Source organism: Drosophila navojoa, chromosome 3 (genome assembly GCF_054131105.1).
Source record: "Drosophila navojoa isolate 15081-1374.11 chromosome 3, UAZ_NAV_1.0, whole genome shotgun sequence".
In the NCBI taxonomy this organism is placed as follows: domain Eukaryota; kingdom Metazoa; phylum Arthropoda; class Insecta; order Diptera; family Drosophilidae; genus Drosophila; species Drosophila navojoa.
The window spans coordinates 12146016-12167077 of record NC_142891.1 but is presented as its reverse complement, the minus strand read 5'-3'; the positions used below and the strand labels follow the sequence as shown (position 1 = coordinate 12167077).

General features: G+C 42.9%; 2 protein-coding genes across 3 annotated transcripts; one reads left to right on the top strand and one right to left on the bottom strand.

The window, feature by feature from the left end:
- Window positions 1–2767: 2767 nt before the first annotated feature.
- Window positions 2768–13795, top strand: PDZ-GEF (PDZ domain-containing guanine nucleotide exchange factor). 2 transcript variants are annotated; one of them, XM_030387156.2, is made up of 8 exons: window positions 2768–2916; window positions 5142–5279; window positions 5389–5646; window positions 5748–9504; window positions 10449–10598; window positions 11013–11528; window positions 12299–12411; window positions 12484–13795. In XM_030387156.2, exons 2-7 carry the CDS (start codon window positions 5250–5252, stop codon window positions 12364–12366), a joined length of 4779 nt encoding a protein of 1592 aa, XP_030243016.1. In that variant the 5' UTR covers window positions 2768–2916; window positions 5142–5249; the 3' UTR covers window positions 12367–12411; window positions 12484–13795. The 2 variants fall into 2 exon arrangements, with proteins under 2 accessions (XP_030243016.1, XP_089114576.1); XM_089258450.1 differs by lacking the exon at window positions 11013–11528.
- An 866-nt stretch (window positions 13796–14661) lies between these two features.
- Pez (protein tyrosine phosphatase non-receptor pez) lies at window positions 14662–20869 on the bottom strand. The gene is made up of 7 exons (XM_018098928.3): window positions 20428–20869; window positions 17282–19364; window positions 16267–17185; window positions 15977–16195; window positions 15740–15916; window positions 15346–15669; window positions 14662–15278 (listed from the first exon to the last, which is right to left on the bottom strand). Exons 1-7 carry the CDS (start codon window positions 20510–20512, stop codon window positions 15150–15152), a joined length of 3936 nt encoding a protein of 1311 aa, XP_017954417.1. The 5' UTR covers window positions 20513–20869; the 3' UTR covers window positions 14662–15149.
- Between the last annotated feature and the right edge of the window lie 193 nt (window positions 20870–21062).

The following is a 21062-nucleotide window of genomic DNA, read 5'->3' as shown; positions in this document are numbered from 1 at the left end:
ATGAAGAAAATGAAGACCATTCAGTTTAAAATTATATCGCATATATTTTATATATCCCTAAGAGTCTTCAAATATTAATATTTGCTTGCAGTTGGATGAAATATAATAAAAATATAATTTAAAGTTGCTAAAAGTGTACAAAAAAGTTATTAAAAATAATTTGAGCCCACAGGTAATGATTTTTAATTTAATATAATATGTAAAAGGGGCGGAAAATTTGAATGCCACGCCCAATTGTAAAAAAAAAAATCCGAATTTCTTTTTTAATATTAATAATATATTCCTAAAATTTCAAGTTCCTAGCTCTTCATTTACAATTAATGCCAAAAAAATCGACTTTTTACCCATAGTGCATTTGCATTGAAAACTTCCAGAAGAGAGTAAAAGAGACAGCAATAGAAACCAGCGCAAACAACTCAAAGTACCTGCGCACTCAATTTACACACAAATGCTATCTCACAATAAATACTCATCTCTCGCTCCTGCACGCTAATCCAAACACAATTTAATTTTGTGTCACTAGCTGCCTGTTGCTCAGAATCGTAGACTGTTGTTATTGCTGTGTGCGTGAGGCACTTTGTATGTGTGTGCGTGTGACATCCGAAAATGGAATTTAGCGGATTCGCCTGCTAATTGAAAAAAATGCCCGAAGCAAAATGAAAAGAAAATGGCAACAGAGTCCACAACTGCTGCACTACTTGAATTTAAAGTAACTTTTGCTCCTATGCAATCCAAATCAATAAGTTATTATTTGAAGCTGGCCCTCAGGCTCCCAACTCACTTTTGCTGGCGCGTCTCATGGGGCTGTGGCTGCGCTTATTTGAGTTGGTTTGCTTTGTGAGGCTTGCGAAAACAAAATCCCAGACGCAATCTTTGATTTTATTGTAAGCAAACGCAAAAACAAAGCAAACGCAAAAAAAGGGAAAAAGAACAAACAGCACAAATGCCATTGCCGGCAGCAAAACAAATGCGCTCAGAGATTTCCGTTAGGTTAGAAAAGCAAAAGCAACGCCAGCTACAAACCAAAAACCTCAAGGCTAACGCACTAAAGGGCGAAAAGGCGAAAAGCAACCGAGCAATCGAAGTAACGGCTTGTGCTGGTGCTCCACTGGCGATTGCTCACATGCGTAAAGCATTTTAAACAGATAAGCAGCCGAGCATGTGTGTAATTTTGTTAAAACACACATGCATACATATGTATGTATATACATACATACATATTAATACATATAAGCATAAACTTACCCTTTCACTTTAACTCAATAAGTATTTTTACATTTACATCAACACAATTAAACTAAAAAAAAAAAAAATAATACAAAAAAATATATACACATATATCACTAGAACTTCACGCACAACACTCGCGACGAAAGAACCAACGAAAGCAACAGGTCGCGAAACCTAACGGTTAACGGGTGCTGCACTTCCAATTAGCAATTTGCGTAATACATTTTAAACACACATTTGCACAGACTTGCGCACACTTTTACTCTATTATAATGCATTTCAGCATTAACTAACTATATTTATCAACATTTTCACTAATAAACACAATTTCACATCGCAAAAGGATAATTAATGTGCTGGCGCCGCACTACACGAAAGAAATTCGCGAGAAAAACTTCCTTTAATGGCGGACACTGTTAACATTTACATTACGATCCACATTTACATTTGCAAAACTTACCGATCAGCTGCATATCGATAAGCAGGTACTTATCGATAAATCGTTAGTAAAAGTAATTACAAAGTATTACAACTAAACTCAGCTATAAATTAAGCATTTACGAGTGTTTCTAACTCTTGAGCTGCATTCAATTCAAATTTAATATGTTTTAAGGCCTATAAAGCTGGCAAGCCATAAAAATGCAGACGGTGTCAGTGGGCAATGTCTAAAGCCGTTGCACTGCCCGCCTGCTGCACACCTTGGGGACATGAAGTCATCAGCAGCAAACCAGCCACACACACACACACACACACATACACACTCACTCAAACACCCTCGCCTTCCCCTCCTTTTCACACCAGTATGACCCTGCTTGACTTCTTGTGGCTGCAGATCAGGCAAATAGAAACGAGACAAAAAATAGCCCACTGCACCTTAAGGATTTGCTTTTTATGTTTATTATTTTCTTCGCCCCGCCCATCTACCTTATGTTTGTGTTTCTGTGTGTGTGTGGCATTAGCCACGTGGCCGGCACCCTTCGCCAATTCGACGTGCTAGTTTTACACCCTTGTGTGTAACGAGGCTAGACCCCTGCCATCGGCCGTAGGCAAAGCCGCAAACGAAACATGTTGCGTTTTTTATGTGGGCCCAGCCTAGATCCCGGAGCTCGAGGGGTTGAGCCGCGCTCCTGTCTTAGGTCATCAATAATGGCGCAAACATGCATTAAAGACGCTTGCCTTACATTAAGATGGAAGCGGCTTATTGAAATTGGTACACAACCTGAGCCCTTTTGGCTTCCTTTTTTTCTACTATTACCGGAAGATGAGACTTGAGCTCCCAGGGGACTCACTACTTTCAATAAAAATTTGTTTGTACATTGTGGACACTTTTTTTCCTGCATTGGGTGTTATCCTTTTTTCTTTGCTAATGTAAATAGATGAGTTGACCCAAGGACCCGCGCTCTTTGCTGAACTTCAATTTAAAAAGTCGCGCCACAGCTACCAATGCAAGCGCCATCTACGGGCTGTTAGGGCAAGTTACACGCTTTGTGTATAGTGCTGCCAACTTGTTCGCACAACAATATCGCGTCGCCACCACAGCTAATCGCTTGAAATATTTAGTTATCTATCTACTAGGGCAACACTGACGCGTCGAGACCCATTGTGCATTTTTCTAAATTAAAATGGCATATGCAAGCCGAAAAGTAATTAAATAAAGTGCAATACGGAATAATAAAGTGCTTGCTGGTATGCTGCAAATCCTAAAGAATAATAGAAATAAAAACTTATCGTTTGCTGAAAGTAGTGGCTTTTCTGCTTGAAAAACTATGCGCGTGTGCTCGTGTACGTCTGACTGTAGGTGTGTGCGTGTGCGTGCGTGTATGTGTGAGTGAAATTCCAACAATGCGCAGGGAGCGAGCTGGCTGAAATTTCTTTATGCAAAGCGTACGCAACAAAAACGAAGAAGCCACCGATAAAGCAGGGAAAAATTTATATGTGAGTGTGTGTGTGCGTATATATATATGTCGGCTATAAAAAAGTGCGTATAATTAGCAAGTGCAGCGTTGTTACATACATACATATATGTATATATGTACATATATGTATTTTTAAAGCAGCCTACATCAAACCATTGAACTGTACAAACACGCCCATATTTAGTGTATGTGTGGAACGCCAGATTTGCCTGCGTGTATACATATGTGCATTTGTGTGCGTGTGTGTGTGAGACAGTGTTTATTTATTACATTTTGATTTTGCAATAAGCTACTTCTACTGCTGCTCTTGTTGCTATAATAGTCGCTTATCCAGCGAACGGAAGTCGTCGCCTACAATTTTCGTGTTTTTATTTTATTATTTTACGCTCCCCCCACATATACACGCATACAGAAAACAATCAAGCTGTCGCACACATGCATACATACATTTATATACCCACACGCTGCACAGTTTCTGTTGCTGTCAGCGTCGGCGTCGGCGTTAGCAGCGCAGACTCAATTGCATGAGAATTTTTTTTTAATGTTATATCTCTTGTGTTTTGTTTTGTTGTTGTCGGCGCGCAGCGCTGACTTAATTTATTGGCAGCATTGTTGCTGTTGTTGTTGTTGCGCCTGCTGAAAATGAAAGTGTGTTAGTTTGTTTGTATGGGTGTACCGCAAATTGTGCGCCCAGCGAAACAAAAGCAAAAAACAAACAAACAAACAAAATTGACCAATAAAATCTCACAGCAAGTTTTTTTTTGTTGTCTTTTCCTTTTTTTTACAAGAGATTGAAAAGATTTCATATTTTGCAACTTAATTAGGTAAAGTTGGCTTTTTACGCAAAATGTGAAAGAGCAAAGAGATAAAAGTAGAAATATATAAATATAGGAATGCAATCTGTGTACATTTAGTTCTATATTAAAAATATGAATATACAAAATTATATATGTATGTATTTATATCATTATAAAATGCAAAACTGGCCTACAATTTTTCGCCTTAAGTCATTAAATATTCTGTTTGAAAAGTATGGAATTATTTAATCCAATTAATTTTCATTTTAAGCTGGCTGGCATTAAGTTCTTTAACAGTATAGTCAAAAAAGAAAAAAATAAATAAATAAAAGAGTTTAAAAAAAAATATATAAAAATGAATATAATTTAATTTAAAATATTGCAGAAATGCATTTTAAGAAATAAAGTAATGAAATTTTAGATACTAGAATATTTCTGTATAAAACAATTTAATTTTGGTTTATTTTATTTATTAACATTAAATGTGTAATTTATTAACATTAAATTACATAAAATATAAACAAAAATTAATTTAATTTTTCTTAACATTTAAAGCTATAATGTTATTATAATATTATAAAATTATTATTACACAGCATTATACAAAAAATTTCTTTTTATTGTTTTATAAAGTTTATTATTTAAGTGTTTTCTTATTACTTAGACTAACGTATTTCAAAATAATTTATTATAAATAGTGAGCAATTTTTTTTATTTATTTATTATATATAGCAAGAAAAAAAATTAATAATTGTCAATTATTTTTTGTTGAGCCTCAGACAGAGGTAATTCTTATCACTTAAATGCAAGGTGTTAAACTTTAAAGAAACGTGTTTTTTTTTTGCGATAACAGGGATTAAATAACAAATTTTAATTTGTTTTCAGAAAAAAGTCTAATTATATATTTTTATAAATAATTTCATATTTAATCTTGCAATTAGCTACGCTGAATCTTATAATTTCTGATTAGATTTAAATGATTATAATATATGTATATAATATATTTTTATAGGCGTACACATTTATAGGAGAATGCTATGATCGGGTTTGCTAATATAAATTCCTGTTCAGTTGCATTCGGTGCTTCTTTTTGTGAACTGCGCGCGCTTCTTTCGACTTGGAATAGAAATTATTCTAAATTATTTAGCATATGAAATATTTAAACGTAGTTAATTTGAATTTGTTTTGCTCGTTGCAGCTTAATCGCAAAGTCTAAAGTTCAGTGCACATATCATTCAAGTGATTGGCATGCCGTAGCTGCAGTAGACGAAGCAGCAGCAACAGCAGCAGCATTAGCAGCCCCTTAATGGATCCATATCATCATATCAGACATCATGTGAGTGCCTTGACTTGAATATCTTGAATATCTCATTGTGTGCCCATTAAGAACTTCCCTTTTACTATCTATCTATCTTTATCTGTTTTGTCTGTCTCTTTGTGTACAGTATCCACCCACTAGCACAGCCAGCTCAACAATTGTTGGCAGCGGCACCGTCACCAACACCGGCTCAATCAATCGACCAGAATTGCATCAAAAATGCAATCGTGGCTCCCATTCAAGTGACACAAGTTCAGCGTACAGCGGCAGCGACACAATGGCCTCTGTCTATGGCTCATCGCTGGAGGCCGAGGAGATTGATCTCTCCGGCCTCGTTGAGTCTGTGGTGGACTCCGATGAGGAGGATCTAGCCGAAAGCATGGATGTGAGTTGGTCATATCGAGCAATAGGAACTCCTGTGAATTTGTTGTTTTAATTATTATCATCCCTCTCTCTCTCTCTCTCTCTCTCTGTCTCTCCTGGTAGAGCCTTAACGTGCGAGATGCCGTACGCGATTGTCTCGAAAAGGATCCATCGGAGCGCAGCGAAGATGATGTGGAAATTCTGCTGGAGTTCACGCAGGGCCTCAAGGCATTCACAAACATAACGCTAGCGGTGCGACGGGCCCTCTGCTCGGTGATGGTGTTCGCCGTGGTGGACAAGGCCGGCACAGTGGTCATGTCGGATGGTGAGGAGCTCGACTCCTGGTCGGTGCTGATCAATGGCGCCGTTGAGATCGAGCATGCGAATGGCACGCGCGAGGAGCTGCAGATGGGCGATTCGTTTGGCATTTTGCCCACCATGGATAAGCTGTATCATCGCGGCGTGATGCGCACCAAATGCGATGATTGTCAATTTGTGTGCATTACCCAAACCGATTACTATCGCATCCAGCATCAGGGCGAAGAGAATACGCGCCGGCACGAGGATGACCAGGGTCGGGTGGTAATGGTCACCGAGCTGCGTTCGATCGGAGGCAGCGGTGCAGAGAGCGCCACTACAACGGGCAGCGGCTCGGCTTCGGCCAATTTGAATACGAAACGTGGTCATGTGGTCATCCGAGGCACACCCGAGCGTCTGCTGCAGCAGCTTGTCGAAGAGAACTCAATGACCGATCCCACATATGTGGAAGACTTTCTGTTGACGCATCGCATCTTCATACAGAATCCACAGGAGGTGACGCGAAAGCTGTTGCATTGGTTCGATCTGGAGCAGGTGGACACGCACAAGACCCAAGAGCTGAGGGATCGTGTCACGCGCGTCGTGCTGCTGTGGGTGAACAATCATTTTACCGACTTTGAGGCTGACCACGAGATGATGGAGTTCCTGGAGATCTTTGAGGCTGGCCTGGAAAGCAAAAAACTGTTGAGTCAGCTGCGCCTGCTGCACATCGCGTGCGCGGCCAAGGCACGCATGCGCAGTTGCATTTTAACGCGTTCCTCACGCGACGAGCCGCTTAATTTTCAAATTATCGGCGGCTATGAGCTGCGAGGCGTGGCCGCAGCCACCGGCAATGCTTCGGTTGGCATTTACATATCGCACGTGGAGCCGGGCTCAAAGGCTCAGGATGTCGGCCTCAAGCGTGGCGATCAAATCCATGAGGTGAATGGCCAATCGCTGGATCATGTGACCAGCAAGCGGGCGTTGGAGCTGCTGACGGGCACCACGCACCTGAGCATTCAGGTGAAAAGCAATTTGCTGGGCTTCAAGGAGATTATGCAGGCACTCGAGCATGGCAGCGGCAGCAATTCAGCTGGCGGCGGCAGCGGCGGCGGCATCAGCAGCAGCGGCAACGGCAGCTTCAAGAGTTTGCGCAGTCCGCGTCGTATTTGCGCCAACGATATTGCCAAGCTGCATGGCCGCAGCGATAGCACCACCGAGGAGCTAACGAACCGAGCGCACATGGTGCGCCTGAGTTCCGTGGACATGCTGCTCGATCAGCCGGACTGTGCGCCGCCACAGACGCCGCCCGTGAGCGGCGGCGGCGGCAACATGGCGGCCAATTTCATGCAGCAGCTGCTGCAGAGCGTCAACTCGAATTCGGCCAAGAAGTGCAGTGCCGAGGATGGCAAGCCGGGTGGTTTCATGACGCTGGCGCCGAAGCGTCGACTGCAGAAGGCGTTGGCCAAAATGAATCTACTGAAGCAGCAGCAGCAGCCGCACGTGGGCAGCTTGAACGACAGCGCCGACACGCTGCTCAATGAGCCGCAATCGAAGCCGAAGCTGTCCGCCGCCAGCTCGGGCAGCAGCAGCTGCAATTCCACCAACGGCGGCTGCAATGCCACCACTGTCGGACGTTTGTATCAATCGCAATCGAATCCGGATCTGAGCAGTCTCAACTATGACAACAACATTGAGTCCTCTGGCACGCTGCAGGTCAACTATTTGCAGTCCCACATCCATCGCCCCTCCGCGGCCAGCACGCTGACGAGCAGCTCCATGCTGCCGCCGGACTATCCGGAACATGTGCTCAAGGTGTACAAGTCGGATCAGACGTGCAAGTATGTGCTCATCTACAAGGAGACGACGGCCCACGAGGTGGTCATGTTGACACTGCAGGAGTTCGGCATCCATGATCCCAGCTCGAACTTCTCGCTGTGTGAGGTGAGCGTTGGCGAGGGCGGCATGGTGAAGCAGCGTCGCCTGCCCGACCAACTCCAGAATCTGGCCGAGCGTATCAGCTTTGCGGCACGCTACTATCTCAAGCTAAACGACAGCACCGAGCCGCTGGTGCCGGACGAGCTGGCCCTGGAGCTGGTGCGCGAGTCGGGCGTTCATTTTCTCCAGCTGAACGCGTATGAGCTGGCCATACAGCTGACACTGCAGGACTTTGCCAACTTCCGGCAGATCGAGTCCACGGAATATATCGACGAGCTGTTCGAACTGCAATCCAAATACGGTGTGCCGATGCTCAGTAAATTCTCGGAGCTGGTGAATCGCGAAATGTTCTGGGTGGTTAGCGAGATTTGTGCCGAGCACAATATCGTGCGTCGCATGAAGATCGTGAAGCAGTTCATCAAGATAGCGCGACACTGCAAGGAGTGCCGCAATTTCAACTCAATGTTTGCCATCATATCGGGTCTGGGCCATGGCGCCGTGTCGCGCCTGCGCCAGACCTGGGAGAAGCTGCCCTCGAAATATCAGCGACTGTTCAATGATCTGCAGGATCTGATGGATCCGTCGCGCAACATGTCCAAGTACAGGCAGCTCGTGTCGGCTGAGCTGCTCGCCCAGCATCCCATCATACCGTTCTATCCGATTGTGAAAAAGGATCTGACCTTCATCCACCTGGGCAACGATACGCGGGTCGATGGCCTGATCAATTTCGAGAAGCTGCGCATGCTCTCCAAGGAGGTGCGCCTGCTGACGCACATGTGCAGCTCACCCTACGATCTGCTGGCCATATTGGAGCTGAAGGGCCAGACGCCATCGAATGCGCTCTTCTCGCTCAACCAGATGTCCGCCTCGCAGAGCAACGCCGCTGCCGGCACGGTGATCGCGGCCAATGCCGGCCAGGCGACGATCAAGCGGCGCAAGAAGTCGACCGCCGCGCCGAATCCCAAGAAAATGTTCGAGGAGGCGCAAATGGTGCGACGGGTGAAGGCCTACCTGAATAGCCTCAAAATACTGAGCGATGAGGATCTGCTGCACAAGCTGTCGCTGGAGTGCGAGCCGCCGCACGGCTCCACCTACTCGGGCAGCATATCGCACGGGAATAGCTCGCATCGCAGCGCCGGCAGCGGCAGCGGCAGCATCAATGCCGGCAACACCGGCACCGGCAGCCACAATGCCGGCGGCGATCAGCTGAGCATCTATTCGCAGACCAGCTCCAGCTCGGCGCCGAACTCGTCGCTGTCGCTGCGCAAGCGACACCCCAGCTCGCCCACGCTCTCCACGACCAGCTCGACGAGCTCCACCAGCGACAATCAGCGCCGCCAGCAGCTGCACAACAATGGACCCAAATTCGGCACCGCCTCGCCGCAGGCCGTCAAGAAGATGCTCTCGCTGTCGGAGTCCTCGAAAATACGACCACACCAGCCGTTCGTGCCGCGACATAGCTCAGCGCTGCCCGGCGTCCTGCCGCCGCTGCATCATCTACATGCGGCCCATGGCTTCAGCACGCCGGCCGGCGCTGGAGGCGGCATTGTGCCAGCTGCTGGTGCTGTGGTGCCGCCGGGCGTGGCCAATGCACAGTGCACGCCCAGTCCCAGTCCCTGTGCACACCGACGTCTGGCATCGGGAGGTAAGCATCAGCTGCTATTCTCTAGACTTGGGCGATTAGCGAGTTCTGAGTATTTCCGTGCTGGTTTATGGCTGGATTAGAGAATGTCCATCATTGACTTAGGTAGACGTAAAGCTGTTGACTTGGCACTCGAAAGGAAATTTGTTGGATATTTAGCATATAGAAAATAACAAGAGATTTACATACTTAAAGTGTAGTTAACATAAGCATAATTGAGATTACAGTTAGAGCATATTTTCTATGTATATGGAGATAGTATAAAGTGTTTTGTTGCAGCAGTACTAGTTCTATAGATGTACATATATAAACTAACAAGTATTTTAGAGAACTTTAAAGTGATGTTAGCTACATTACTTTGTATGGTAATGTTAATGTTAATGTTAATGTTACTTAAAAGTTAACATAAGGGAATATAAGTTTTATATTATTATTGATAGGAAGTATTTAGTTTTCGAATCCATTTCATTCTATATACTTTGAGTATACTTCATTTCAACTTGAGTTTCTCTGCCCTCTAATACATATGTGTATATATTTATATACATATATTACCTATCCATATCATTATTTATTATCCATAAGTTTTGATATTACTGCGAGCTGCTATAGGTAAAACAGCTGTTCTAAATTGCTGAATAATCCATTTAAAGGGGAAAAAGCAATGAAATGAGAACCTCGTATACCCTAAACTCAAAATGAAAATGAGCATAATGCCTTTGCAGAAATATATGTAATAGGCAAATAGAGTCGGGACAGAAACAAAACGAACGACTGAAATAATTCCAGCTATCTCTATCGATAAGTATGTATACATAAAGAATAGGCATAGTGTGTATAGAAAAATTATATATACATATATATATAGAAGAGTCCATACAATGTATATAACATAAATGAATTGTATTTTAATTAATTCGATTTCCTTTATTCTCCGCCTGCTTCAGGTAACATAATGCCCACACGTGCGATACACGAGCGCTCCCACTCGGACACGCCCGCCCCGCCGCCGCCGTTGCCCTCGGTGGATCTATCGCTGGAGAGCAGCAGTGTGACTACGTTTCGTGACTTACCGTTGCGCAAATCCGTGACTTCCGGTAAGTGAACGAACAGACGCCAACGACAGCGTCGTAAAACTTTCGCCCTGTCGTCATGAAACTAAACGCTTTTAGACACTGCCTACTAAAAACTAAGAGTTCCATTTTAGCATATACTAGCTAATAATAAATATATAATGCATAGTTGTAGTTGGCCATTAGATAATGTGTAAGGTTAGTTGTGCTTTAGTATCAACCCCCCCGCTCCTCGCTTGCATTTGGCTGACATATATAATATATATAGATATATCTACTATATATGGTGGTTGGTTATCGTTTGGTTGTTGGTCTCTTACACTGCTTTATATACACACACACACAATACACACACACGCACACACACACATACTGTGCTGTGACACACTTTACGCAACTTTTACTCTACTTTCATTGTCACAAACAAACACCCAACAGGTTCAGTATCGTCGTGTGATAGTGGGCATGGTTCCTACGCCCAACAGCAACAGCAGCCGCAGTCGTCGCACCATCAGCAACACCACTTGACATACCAACAGCAACAACAACAACACAATGAACCATCGCCGCCCGTTTATACGGCTGCCGATTGCCGCCTGTTGCAGCAAATTTCCAATAATGCCGTTACACGGAATTTGAATAGTCCCTGTCAGAGCACGAGCACTCCACCTAGCACACCCACACCACCACCACCACAAACACTGCAACAACAACTACATCAACAGCAACAACAACAACAACAGCTACCCCAAATGCAACCACCAACAGCATCCTTGCAGCCACCACAGCTTCCTGCACCGCCAGCGCCTTATATACACATGCGCAGCCACCAGCAGCTGCAGCAAATCCAACAGCAATTGGCCATGCCACCACCACCACCGCCGGTCTACACCAGCAGCCTGTACAATCATCATCATAGCAATGCGACTAGCAGACACCTGAACCACATGCATGGTAAGTTAAGCTGGAATTGGCCAATGGCCCATGGAAACGATAACCAAAGCAACCACATGCAGCGTAAGAGCAAAAGGGGCAGAGAAGAAATGCTTAGCTATGATAGGAGGTAGATCTATAGCAGATAGATAGTTAAGATGATAAATATATATATATCAGTTCGATAAGTATAGGATTTAGTTGAGAACTCATTTCTTAGGACAAACTAAGTTATATCTAGAGAATTCAGAATTAAAGAGAGTTAAGCTAACCTCAAATAACATGCTGTTAAAATGATGTTATATTGATTATGTTAAATACTTGTTGCCATAAGCTTGTTATTTTTTGAGCCTAAGTGTCTATTTCATAAACTTTTAATTATTAAAAAATATATTTAATAATAACAAATTAAGAATATTTTCAACAATGAAATATATCATTTTAATCAACACATCATTTAAGATTTTCAGTTAACAGCGAGTAAATAACATACAGTTCATGCAGCTCAACATGCATTCTGTTAACATAATGTTAGCTAGCTGTTATGCTAAAGCATAGACTCGCTCTTTCCTTTGGAGTTTTATATCTGCTACTAAATTTGACATTAAGCATTTAATATTAAAAAAAAAAAAAGAATAAATTTTCAATAAATTTATTTTACGATCTCTATCATTTTTATAAACATTACTAAGAAATGTTTCATATTTTTATATATTCAATATGTATTCTACATTTTAATATATAATTTAAATCAATTAATATACTAATATCTCTTCCCTATTCCTCTGCAGGTGGACCGCCAAATTTTATGGATAGCACCAAGTGTACCATATGTCCCATGCCACCAATGAATCAATAAATCAAACTGTGCTGTTTTAACTACTAAATGTTAATTTAATTAGTTGTGAGTACGAAATTCTATTAGGAAAAAAGAAAAACCAAAAACTAATTTGATGTTTTCTCTTATCTCTTACAGCATATATATATATATGCCAAAATTTGTTAAATGGTTGTGGTTTCCATGTCGCCAGCAACAAAATACATACATACATACATCATATGCACATACACATATATACACACAACAAGGGGCACAACCATGGAAGAGCTGCTGCCTCAACAAAAACAGACGCGCACACACAAACACATATTTACATGTGCGCAACCCCATTATCATGAACCCTTTTTTGCTACCCTTTAAATGTTCGAGATCCCATTGTCACGTATTCTTAGATTAAGCGCCTAAAGTTTAGTTTATGCTCTATATGTTTTAAGTGGCTTACGATTAATTTTAATTTAGCACAATTCTTTGTAAACATTTTCCTAAAAAAAAAAAAAACTTTTCGAAAAAAAAAAACAAATCGAATAGGAATCATCCACAAAGCTGTTGCCTTCTCACGTGCATCAAAAGAAAACGTCTGCAGGCAGACCTATCCAGCAGACTAAATCAAAAACAAAAACTACAAATTTGCAATCAAAATCTCTTTCGAAGACTTTCAGTCGGCATTTAACAAAAATAAAAAACAATTTTTTGCCCAGCACAACAATAATTATAATAATAATGAAAAAAAAAAATGGACAAGGCCGACTCAATCTAATGTATTCCACTTATGTATACCTTAGCTCATACATATATATCTATATATATACATACAAGATAGTTTTATCTATACACACACACATACGTATACATATGAAAAAAATATATATATAATAATAATAATAATTATAAAAGAAAGAAAAAGAAAACCTTCGCTCCGATTCCAAATATTTAGTTTGTAAGTCTATAGATTTTTTCGAATATTTTTCAAGCGTGGTATTTACTTTAATTTACGTTAAATGTAAAAACAAACACAAAACAAAAATCCCAAGAACAATACAAGAAAAGACAAAAACAAAACAAAAAAAAAAAGACAAGATAAATGAAAGTACAAGCAAATCGAAACCAACCAGAAACAAGAACAAGAAAACTAAAACCTGAGACTTGAAAAATAATCAACAAATATAATAATATTATTGATAATGCTAATATACAAGAATTTTTTGTAAACATATTTCACTCACACGTTAAGGACCCCAATATTTTTCCATGTGTGTATGTATATATATATACGATTGTCTGTTATACACATAGATTTACATTATATAAATATATATATACATGCAACTATATACAAGAAATCTCCATATATATTTATATATAAATATATGTATACAAACCTGAACAAAGTCTAGCCCAACAATTTATGTTTCGCCTAAACAAAAAAACAAAACAAAAATTTAAAAACTTGCTAAATGTTTAATGTATACTTGTGCTCTTTTTATGTTTAAGTTAAGATAAGGAAAATTCATGCTTTTTATGGCTAACTCGTAAATTGAATATCAAAATGAAACATATTTTTGTGCTTTTTTCGCTCGAATTCAATTTTTAATTAAAGTAAACAAAAAAATATTAAGAAATGGTCAAATGCGCTTTATGATCGAATTTTTTGTTTCTAAAGTTGGATGGAAATAAGAGAAAACTTATTTAGGTCTAACGTAAACCATCTTTATAAAATCTAAAATCAAACAAAATTTCATTAATTTTATTTTTAAATTAAGAAATTCTTGTTCAGATTTTAAACTACTTCTATTTACTTTTCTAGAGTCTACTTAAAATGTCTTTAACTCCCTCTAAAAAATCTCTAAAAAATTTTATATATATTTTTTAAGAACTCTACTTAAATTTCATTAACTATACAAACAACTTGCCTTTATATTTTATATTAAATTTTTTGAAACAAATTTTCATTCGCATTTATCCAACTTTGGAAAAGAAAAGCAAAGATCTAAAAAAAAAAAACACCCAATAATAATATATTTGCGCAAAGAAAAAAACTAAAATGTAATATTAAATCTGCTTGGCCGTTAAATAAAATATTTACAAAATCATTTTAATTAAATACTTTATGTAATTCATTTAAGCATCAATATGCATGTGCATTATATATACATATGTATTTCAAATATATATAATGCCTATATATATTGCAAATTACTTTGGAAAAGAAGAAAACAAACAAAACACAAAATACATGCAGTATTTCAGAAATTAAACTCGATAAACTATTTTTCTTTATATTATATAGTGAAAGGAAATGCTGAATTTGTTTAAAATTGAAAATGTATAATTTTTTATTGCTTTGCGGTTGCGTAATGCATATCAATTGGTTTATTAAAAAAATGTGTATAAATAATTTGGCTTTAAACCTAAGCACTATGATTAACACAAAATTCGTTTTGTATCGGGTGGAGCGCTTAAATTGGTTGTTTAACAAATTCTTCAACTCTTAAATGTACAAATTTCGGATCATCACAAATCATATAGACAAAATGATCGTAAATGTTAATGGGTGGTATATATATATATATATGTATATAGTAGCTGCCCAATTGGAAGAACAGTCGCATGTTACTTAGGATTACGGATGAAGTGTGTGTGATAACCAAGTCTTTGTGGTTGCCAAAAAGTTGTTCGTTTCTCTTCGTTCTTCGTTCACTCGTTATTCATAGGTTAAAAAAGGCTTAAATATTTCAAATACTATTTAGAGCTGAACTGAGCCCCTTGTTGGGAATTAGTTGCCGCTGAAATTTCGCTGCCACTTAAATTAAACGGGTGCGCTTCAAATAGGTGATGAGCAGATTGTAGATGAACTTGTACTGCGCCAGCGATGGTATGATTTTGTCCCGCTGATGCCGCAGCTGGCCGATGACGCGCGGTATATCCAAGTCCTAGAACATAATCGACATCAATTTACTATATATAGAGTATGTATTAAAATATAGCTAAAGCTCTCACCTCATTGTGATCCAGTGTATAGAGCAGTAGATCGGCAGTCAGTGTCACGCCCGAACGCCCGCCTCCCTCCAGACAGTGTATGAGCACGGGAGGATTTGTATTGTGTCCCGGCGGCACCTCGTTTGTCGATGCCAAACGCACCGAATTGAGCTCCTCGAGAAAGTCCAGAAAATGATTGACATCACGTGGACAATTCTGTTCGGCCCAATCGGCGTATTTCAGATGCCACACGGAACGATAGCGACGCGACGGTACATGATATAAACTCAGCTTGCTGGTGGTGCAACGGTCCGTAGTTTGTGAGAATTCCTGAAAGACCTGAAACTGCAAACAAACAGATATATATAAATAGATGTATTATTTGGCTAGAGTATTTGCTGGCTAGTGTAGTTACATTTCCAAACTCCATACACTGTTGCGTGCTGAGCGGTATGTAGCTCATGTCCTCCGTTAACTGCACCACCAAATAAACGTCCGCCTCCCACACGCATTGCCAGAAGATACGCATCGTTTGCGACTCCTGGGGTGATTGGGCGACGATATAGAAACGCTGCTTCGTGCCAACGGTGGCCTGGCAATGGAAACACAAATTAGAAGTAAAACGGGGATGGAGTTGAAGTGGAAAACTAACCGATATATATGAGGCATTCACATAGCCATGGCGATTATCTCTCGATGGCGTTAGACGCACGCGATTATCATCGTATGGCAGAAAATTGGGATCATGATTCTTCGGCTCGTTCTCCTCGAGCAAGGCGCACGAATATTGCGCATGCTCGCGTCTCTTCGGTATGCGCTCGAACTCCAAATAGAGCTGCGAATCCTGCAGTTTATCATTCAAGATCTGGCACTGTGCGAGGCGATTAAAGAAAAATAAAATAAATAAGGTTGATTAGGTTGAGCATATTCAGTTTCGCTTACCAATTTATCCTTTGAATACTGCCCCGATATGGGCTGCGGCTTGCTGACGCCTGTCGACCAACGATGCGCATTGAGATTGAGATCGTCCTGGGCCAATTTCATTTTCGTGGCCAGCTTGGCCTGCTGCGCGGCCGAGCTGCTGGCCTTCTCGCGGCCCAATGTCGCCGACTTCTGTTTGTCGGGCGTTTTGCTGCGCGACAGAATGTTCCAGCGACGGCGACGCTTCACATCCTTGCTGGCCGACGACGAGCCGGTGGTGTCCAGCGTCGAGTTGAACATCGAGGATGTGGACGCCGATGTGTTGGCAGACAGATTCATGGCACTAAATTGCTGCTGGAGCAGCCCGTCGCCCGTCGGCGAAATCACATCCACCGTCGACTTGTTCAGGCTGGCCGTCGAGCGATGTTGGCGCGGCGGTGCTGTGGCTCCAATGGCGGGCGCTGCGCTGGCCGCCCGAGCCGCACGTTGCGGCGCCTGTGGCTCCAGGAACTGCAGCTCCGTGCTCGCAGCGCGATCCGCGCCCGCATATTTCTTAATATTCCGAGTAATCTCATCGTCCGGCTGGGCATTCACCGTTACCGTCACCACGTTGTTGTTGTTATTGTTGTTGTTGCTGCTGCTGCTGCTGGAGGATTTGGTGTTGGCATGCCGTGCGGCTGGCACTGGCGCGACGGCGCCCGGCGGCGCTGACTGTATGGAGGAGGCGCGTTGACGCATGGCATCCGCATTGGCATTGCTGCCGCCGGTGCTGCTGCCACTGGCTCGCTGCGGCAGCGGCACATTCTCATAGATGGGCTCAATGGAACCGTTCATCGCACTGCGCTGCAACGGCGTCGGCGTCGTGGCCACCGGCTGCGGACTGCTGGTGGCTGGCGGCGGTGCCGAGCTGCGATAGCCACTGGGCGGCAAAGTGGGCGAGCTGCGAAGCGACAAATGACAAATGTTATTCAGTACATTTATTTATATTATGGTGTTTATTCGATTGCCTGCTGCTGCTAATTGGCAATTTGTTTACCTCTGCACAGCTGCGGCCGCAGCGGCGGCCTGACTCATCGCCGACTGGCGCAGCTGGGACATTATGGACGGCTGCTCCTCGATCATGTTGAGGTTCTCGAAGGTGCCGTGCGGCGGCAGATATGGCTGCGAGTGGCCCATGTGCCCAATATACGGATACTGATGCAGCATTGTCGCTCCCGAGGATGTCGGCACATTGCCGTGCATGCCGCCGGCGGCGGCGGTGAGCGCCACAAATTGGCCGCCATTGAGCAGTGTGCGATTGGAGACGAGATCGGGCGACGAGCCCGACACATAGTTGCGATAGCCCTGCAGTGGGCGTGGCGTGGCCACAGCCAGATCCGGCGTCGATGAGGAGCTCAAACGATTCACGGGATACGGCGGCGGCGCCTTGTGTCGCATCATGTGCATCCGCTGTGACAGCTCCAAATAGGCAGCGGGTGACTGATGCTGCTGCTGCTGTTGTTGTTGTTGTTGTTGCTGTTGTTGCTGCTGCTGCTGTTGCTGCTGCTGGGTCTGATAGAAGTTCAGATGATGATGATGGGCATGCAATGCAGCCGCTGGCTGCGCCACGTCCGGATAGCGATGCGCCGCCGTCAAGTGATGGCCGAACAGCAAATTCTCGCCATAAACCGCCGGATTGTGAACATCCGGCTGCGAGCCGGCATAATAGGCGGCCGCATTGCCCGGCGTGGCCAAGGCCAGCGTCACATTGTGCAGATCGGCGGAGGGCGTGCGATATTTCAGCTGCACGGCCGTCTCATAGTCCGGCGCCGGACGATACGTGGGCAGCATGGCCTTCAGGCGTTCGCGTTCGTGTGTGTCCGCGCTGCTGCCGCCATTGATGTTGCTATTGTGGTGCAGCATGCTGTTGCTGCTGAGCAAATTGTTGTTGCTCAGATCCAAGCAGCTGCTGCTCTGGCCCAGCAACTGGCTGTGGCTATGGCTGGCGGCTAGCGATATATTGGACGAGAGCAACTGTTGCTGTTGCTGCTGATGCTGCAACTGTTGTTGATGCTGCTGTTGCAACTGTTGCTGTTGTTGCTGCTGATGCTGCTGTTGATGTTGCTGCTGCTGCTGCTGCTGCTGTTGTTGCTCTGCAGCCGCCACATAATCATATTCCACATAGCCCACACTGTCGCCGCCCAGCGTATTCCCGTTGTTGCTCTCCATGTCCGGGCCCACGCTGCTGCCCAGGCTCGAGGGCGTGTCCGTGTCGATGTAGCGCTTGAAGAACTTGTGCTGCATGATGCACAGCTTCCAGAAATACCGTGCCGTATCCGCCTCGCTGAAGATGAAGCTGCCCACAATGCTCCCATCGCCGTCCAGCTTATTCTGCTCGATCTTAATGGTGCGCTTATCGATGGTCACCGTATGGAACTCCTTCCAGGGGAAATACTGCCGGCCATTGTCCGCATTCACGACCATTCCATTGATGGCCAAGCCCAGCTGCAGATCGTTGCCCAGCGTATCCTTGGCCGCGAACCGCTCCTCGCCATACCCATCCAGCTGCTGGCAGCACTGGATATACATCTCCTCCGCCTGGCTCTGATTGAGATGGACAATGCCCGAGTGCTGCTGCAGCACCTCCATGATCAGGCCCTCCAGCATGCTGTCGTCGTTGGCCAGCCCCTGCATGTTGCGCGGCAGCACCAGGGACTTCTTCAGATAGTCCTTCGACTGCTTGTCGCTCTGATAGCTGCTGTCATATTCACCCTGGCGACAATATAGAGCCAGCAGTATGGCCGTCCGTATGTCGCACGCAATGCGTCCCTCGTAGATGTCGCTCTTCAGCTGCAGAAAGTAATAGAAACGCGTCGCCTCATCGTTCAGGTGCCGCACGCCCGTCGTCACATAGTGACGCACGCGCAGATACATCTTGTTGTCGGCGGCATATTTGAGCAGCTGGCGGCTAAGTGAACGCTCCAGATCGAGCCATTTGTATTCGTCCTCCTTGTCCTTGACCAAATAGCGCAGGCCAAAGAATTCCGGCTGCTGGATGTAGAGCCGTTGGCAGACATTATCCAGGCACTCCTGGCCCTTGCTCTCCGAGCTGATGGTGCAGTCAACGGTGCTCGAAACATCTGTTGGAGTGATAAATATATATATTGTATAGTGTTTGTGTCTGCTAGTTAATAGTGGATAAAAACGTGCGCAGATAAAACTCAGAAGCAACAACAACAACAGCTACAATGCTTGGCAACACAGCACGCGCAAATATGCTAATGTACACACAGATATTTTTGTTGTCTAATCGTTTTTTGTTTTCTTTTGATTGCCTTCTACGCTTTATTGAGCCACAAAAGCACAATCAACGGAAATCGTTGAGATATTTCTTGCTGCTCTGTTAATTAACAGTGTGCGCCTGTTACGCGCCCAATGACATTGCGTTCAAAATATTGGCTGAGCTGATATATAAGTAAAGCTTTTAAGTAAATGTAAAGAAATGATATTTTTATTACAGCTTATATCTTTCAGATTAAACATATTGAAGTTTCAATTAGGTAAATAATATTCCAATTGTTAATTTAAATCGAAAGATAATAATAAATAATTAAACATTTACTTCTACTTCTCACACTTATTACAATTTATTTTACCCAACATTTACTGCAATTATTCTAAGCCAGTGTCATTTCAGCATAAGGTATGTAGCCGACAACTATTAACAGCTGGCGTCTGTTAATGCTGCTTAACAGTGGCGCAACAAGTCAAATGTAAGATATCAGAAAAATGCTGTATTTGTTTTTGTTGTTGTTGCTGATATGTTTTTGGCAAAAAAGCGAATTCCGAAACGAAAACTGGTCGTAACAAAAGCCGTAAATGTTAGCTACGATAAAGGCACGGTTTATCTGCTTGCTCTTGCTGCTGGCCTTATAAACGAAATAACAAACAATTTATATGTTTCCAATTAAAAACGCGCAAATGAGTAAATAAATCAACAAGTGTAAAACTTGACGGCAGCTGCGTATCTTGTTGCCATTGTTGTTGTTGTTGTTGTTTTGGGCGACTCATAGACTTGTCCAATTGAAAGCTTGAGCACTTGTGTTATTGATAGTCTTCTTTCAATTGCTGTTATTATTGCTGTTAAGTGCATACGCCCCCATAGACGCACTTACTCACACACACTTGTACACTCACACTCACCTAGCAAATGATGCACATTTATAACAAATAGATTTTTGGACGTCACATTATATTGTCGACATTTTTTAAAGAATTTCAGTGGCATTTCCGTGGCGTTGTATATGAAGCGAAGACACGCTGCTGCTGCTGTTGGCTTGTTGTTGTTGGTATCGGAGTTGTTGTTGTTGGCCAGCAGGTACCAACGACATTTGCATGTAAATTACACAATTGGATTTTGTTGGTGTTGTTATTTTTATATATTTTCAAGCTGCTTGCTTACAGCTTTTAAGGCACTTTGAATCGAACACAGCTGTGTGTACACGTTAAGCATTAAAATTTTATAATTAAAGCTTATTTAAAGTCGTTGCGGAAAAAATAAATAAAAGCGTTAACAGAAAAACTAAAACGAAAGAGTAGTTTGGTCGAGGTATCGAAAGAGACGAATGAGTACACCACTGTTAGGGATGTGAATTTCGCCGATAGTGCCCGCTAACAGTAAGCTGTTAATCTGCCGTGCTTATTGTCTCTGCAATCAGTACACACAACAATATTCATAACATATTTAAACATATTGTATATTGCCTGACGTCGCACATACATATTTATTTATTTTTAATCATGATAATGTTCACATTCCATAGCACCCATTGCTGAGT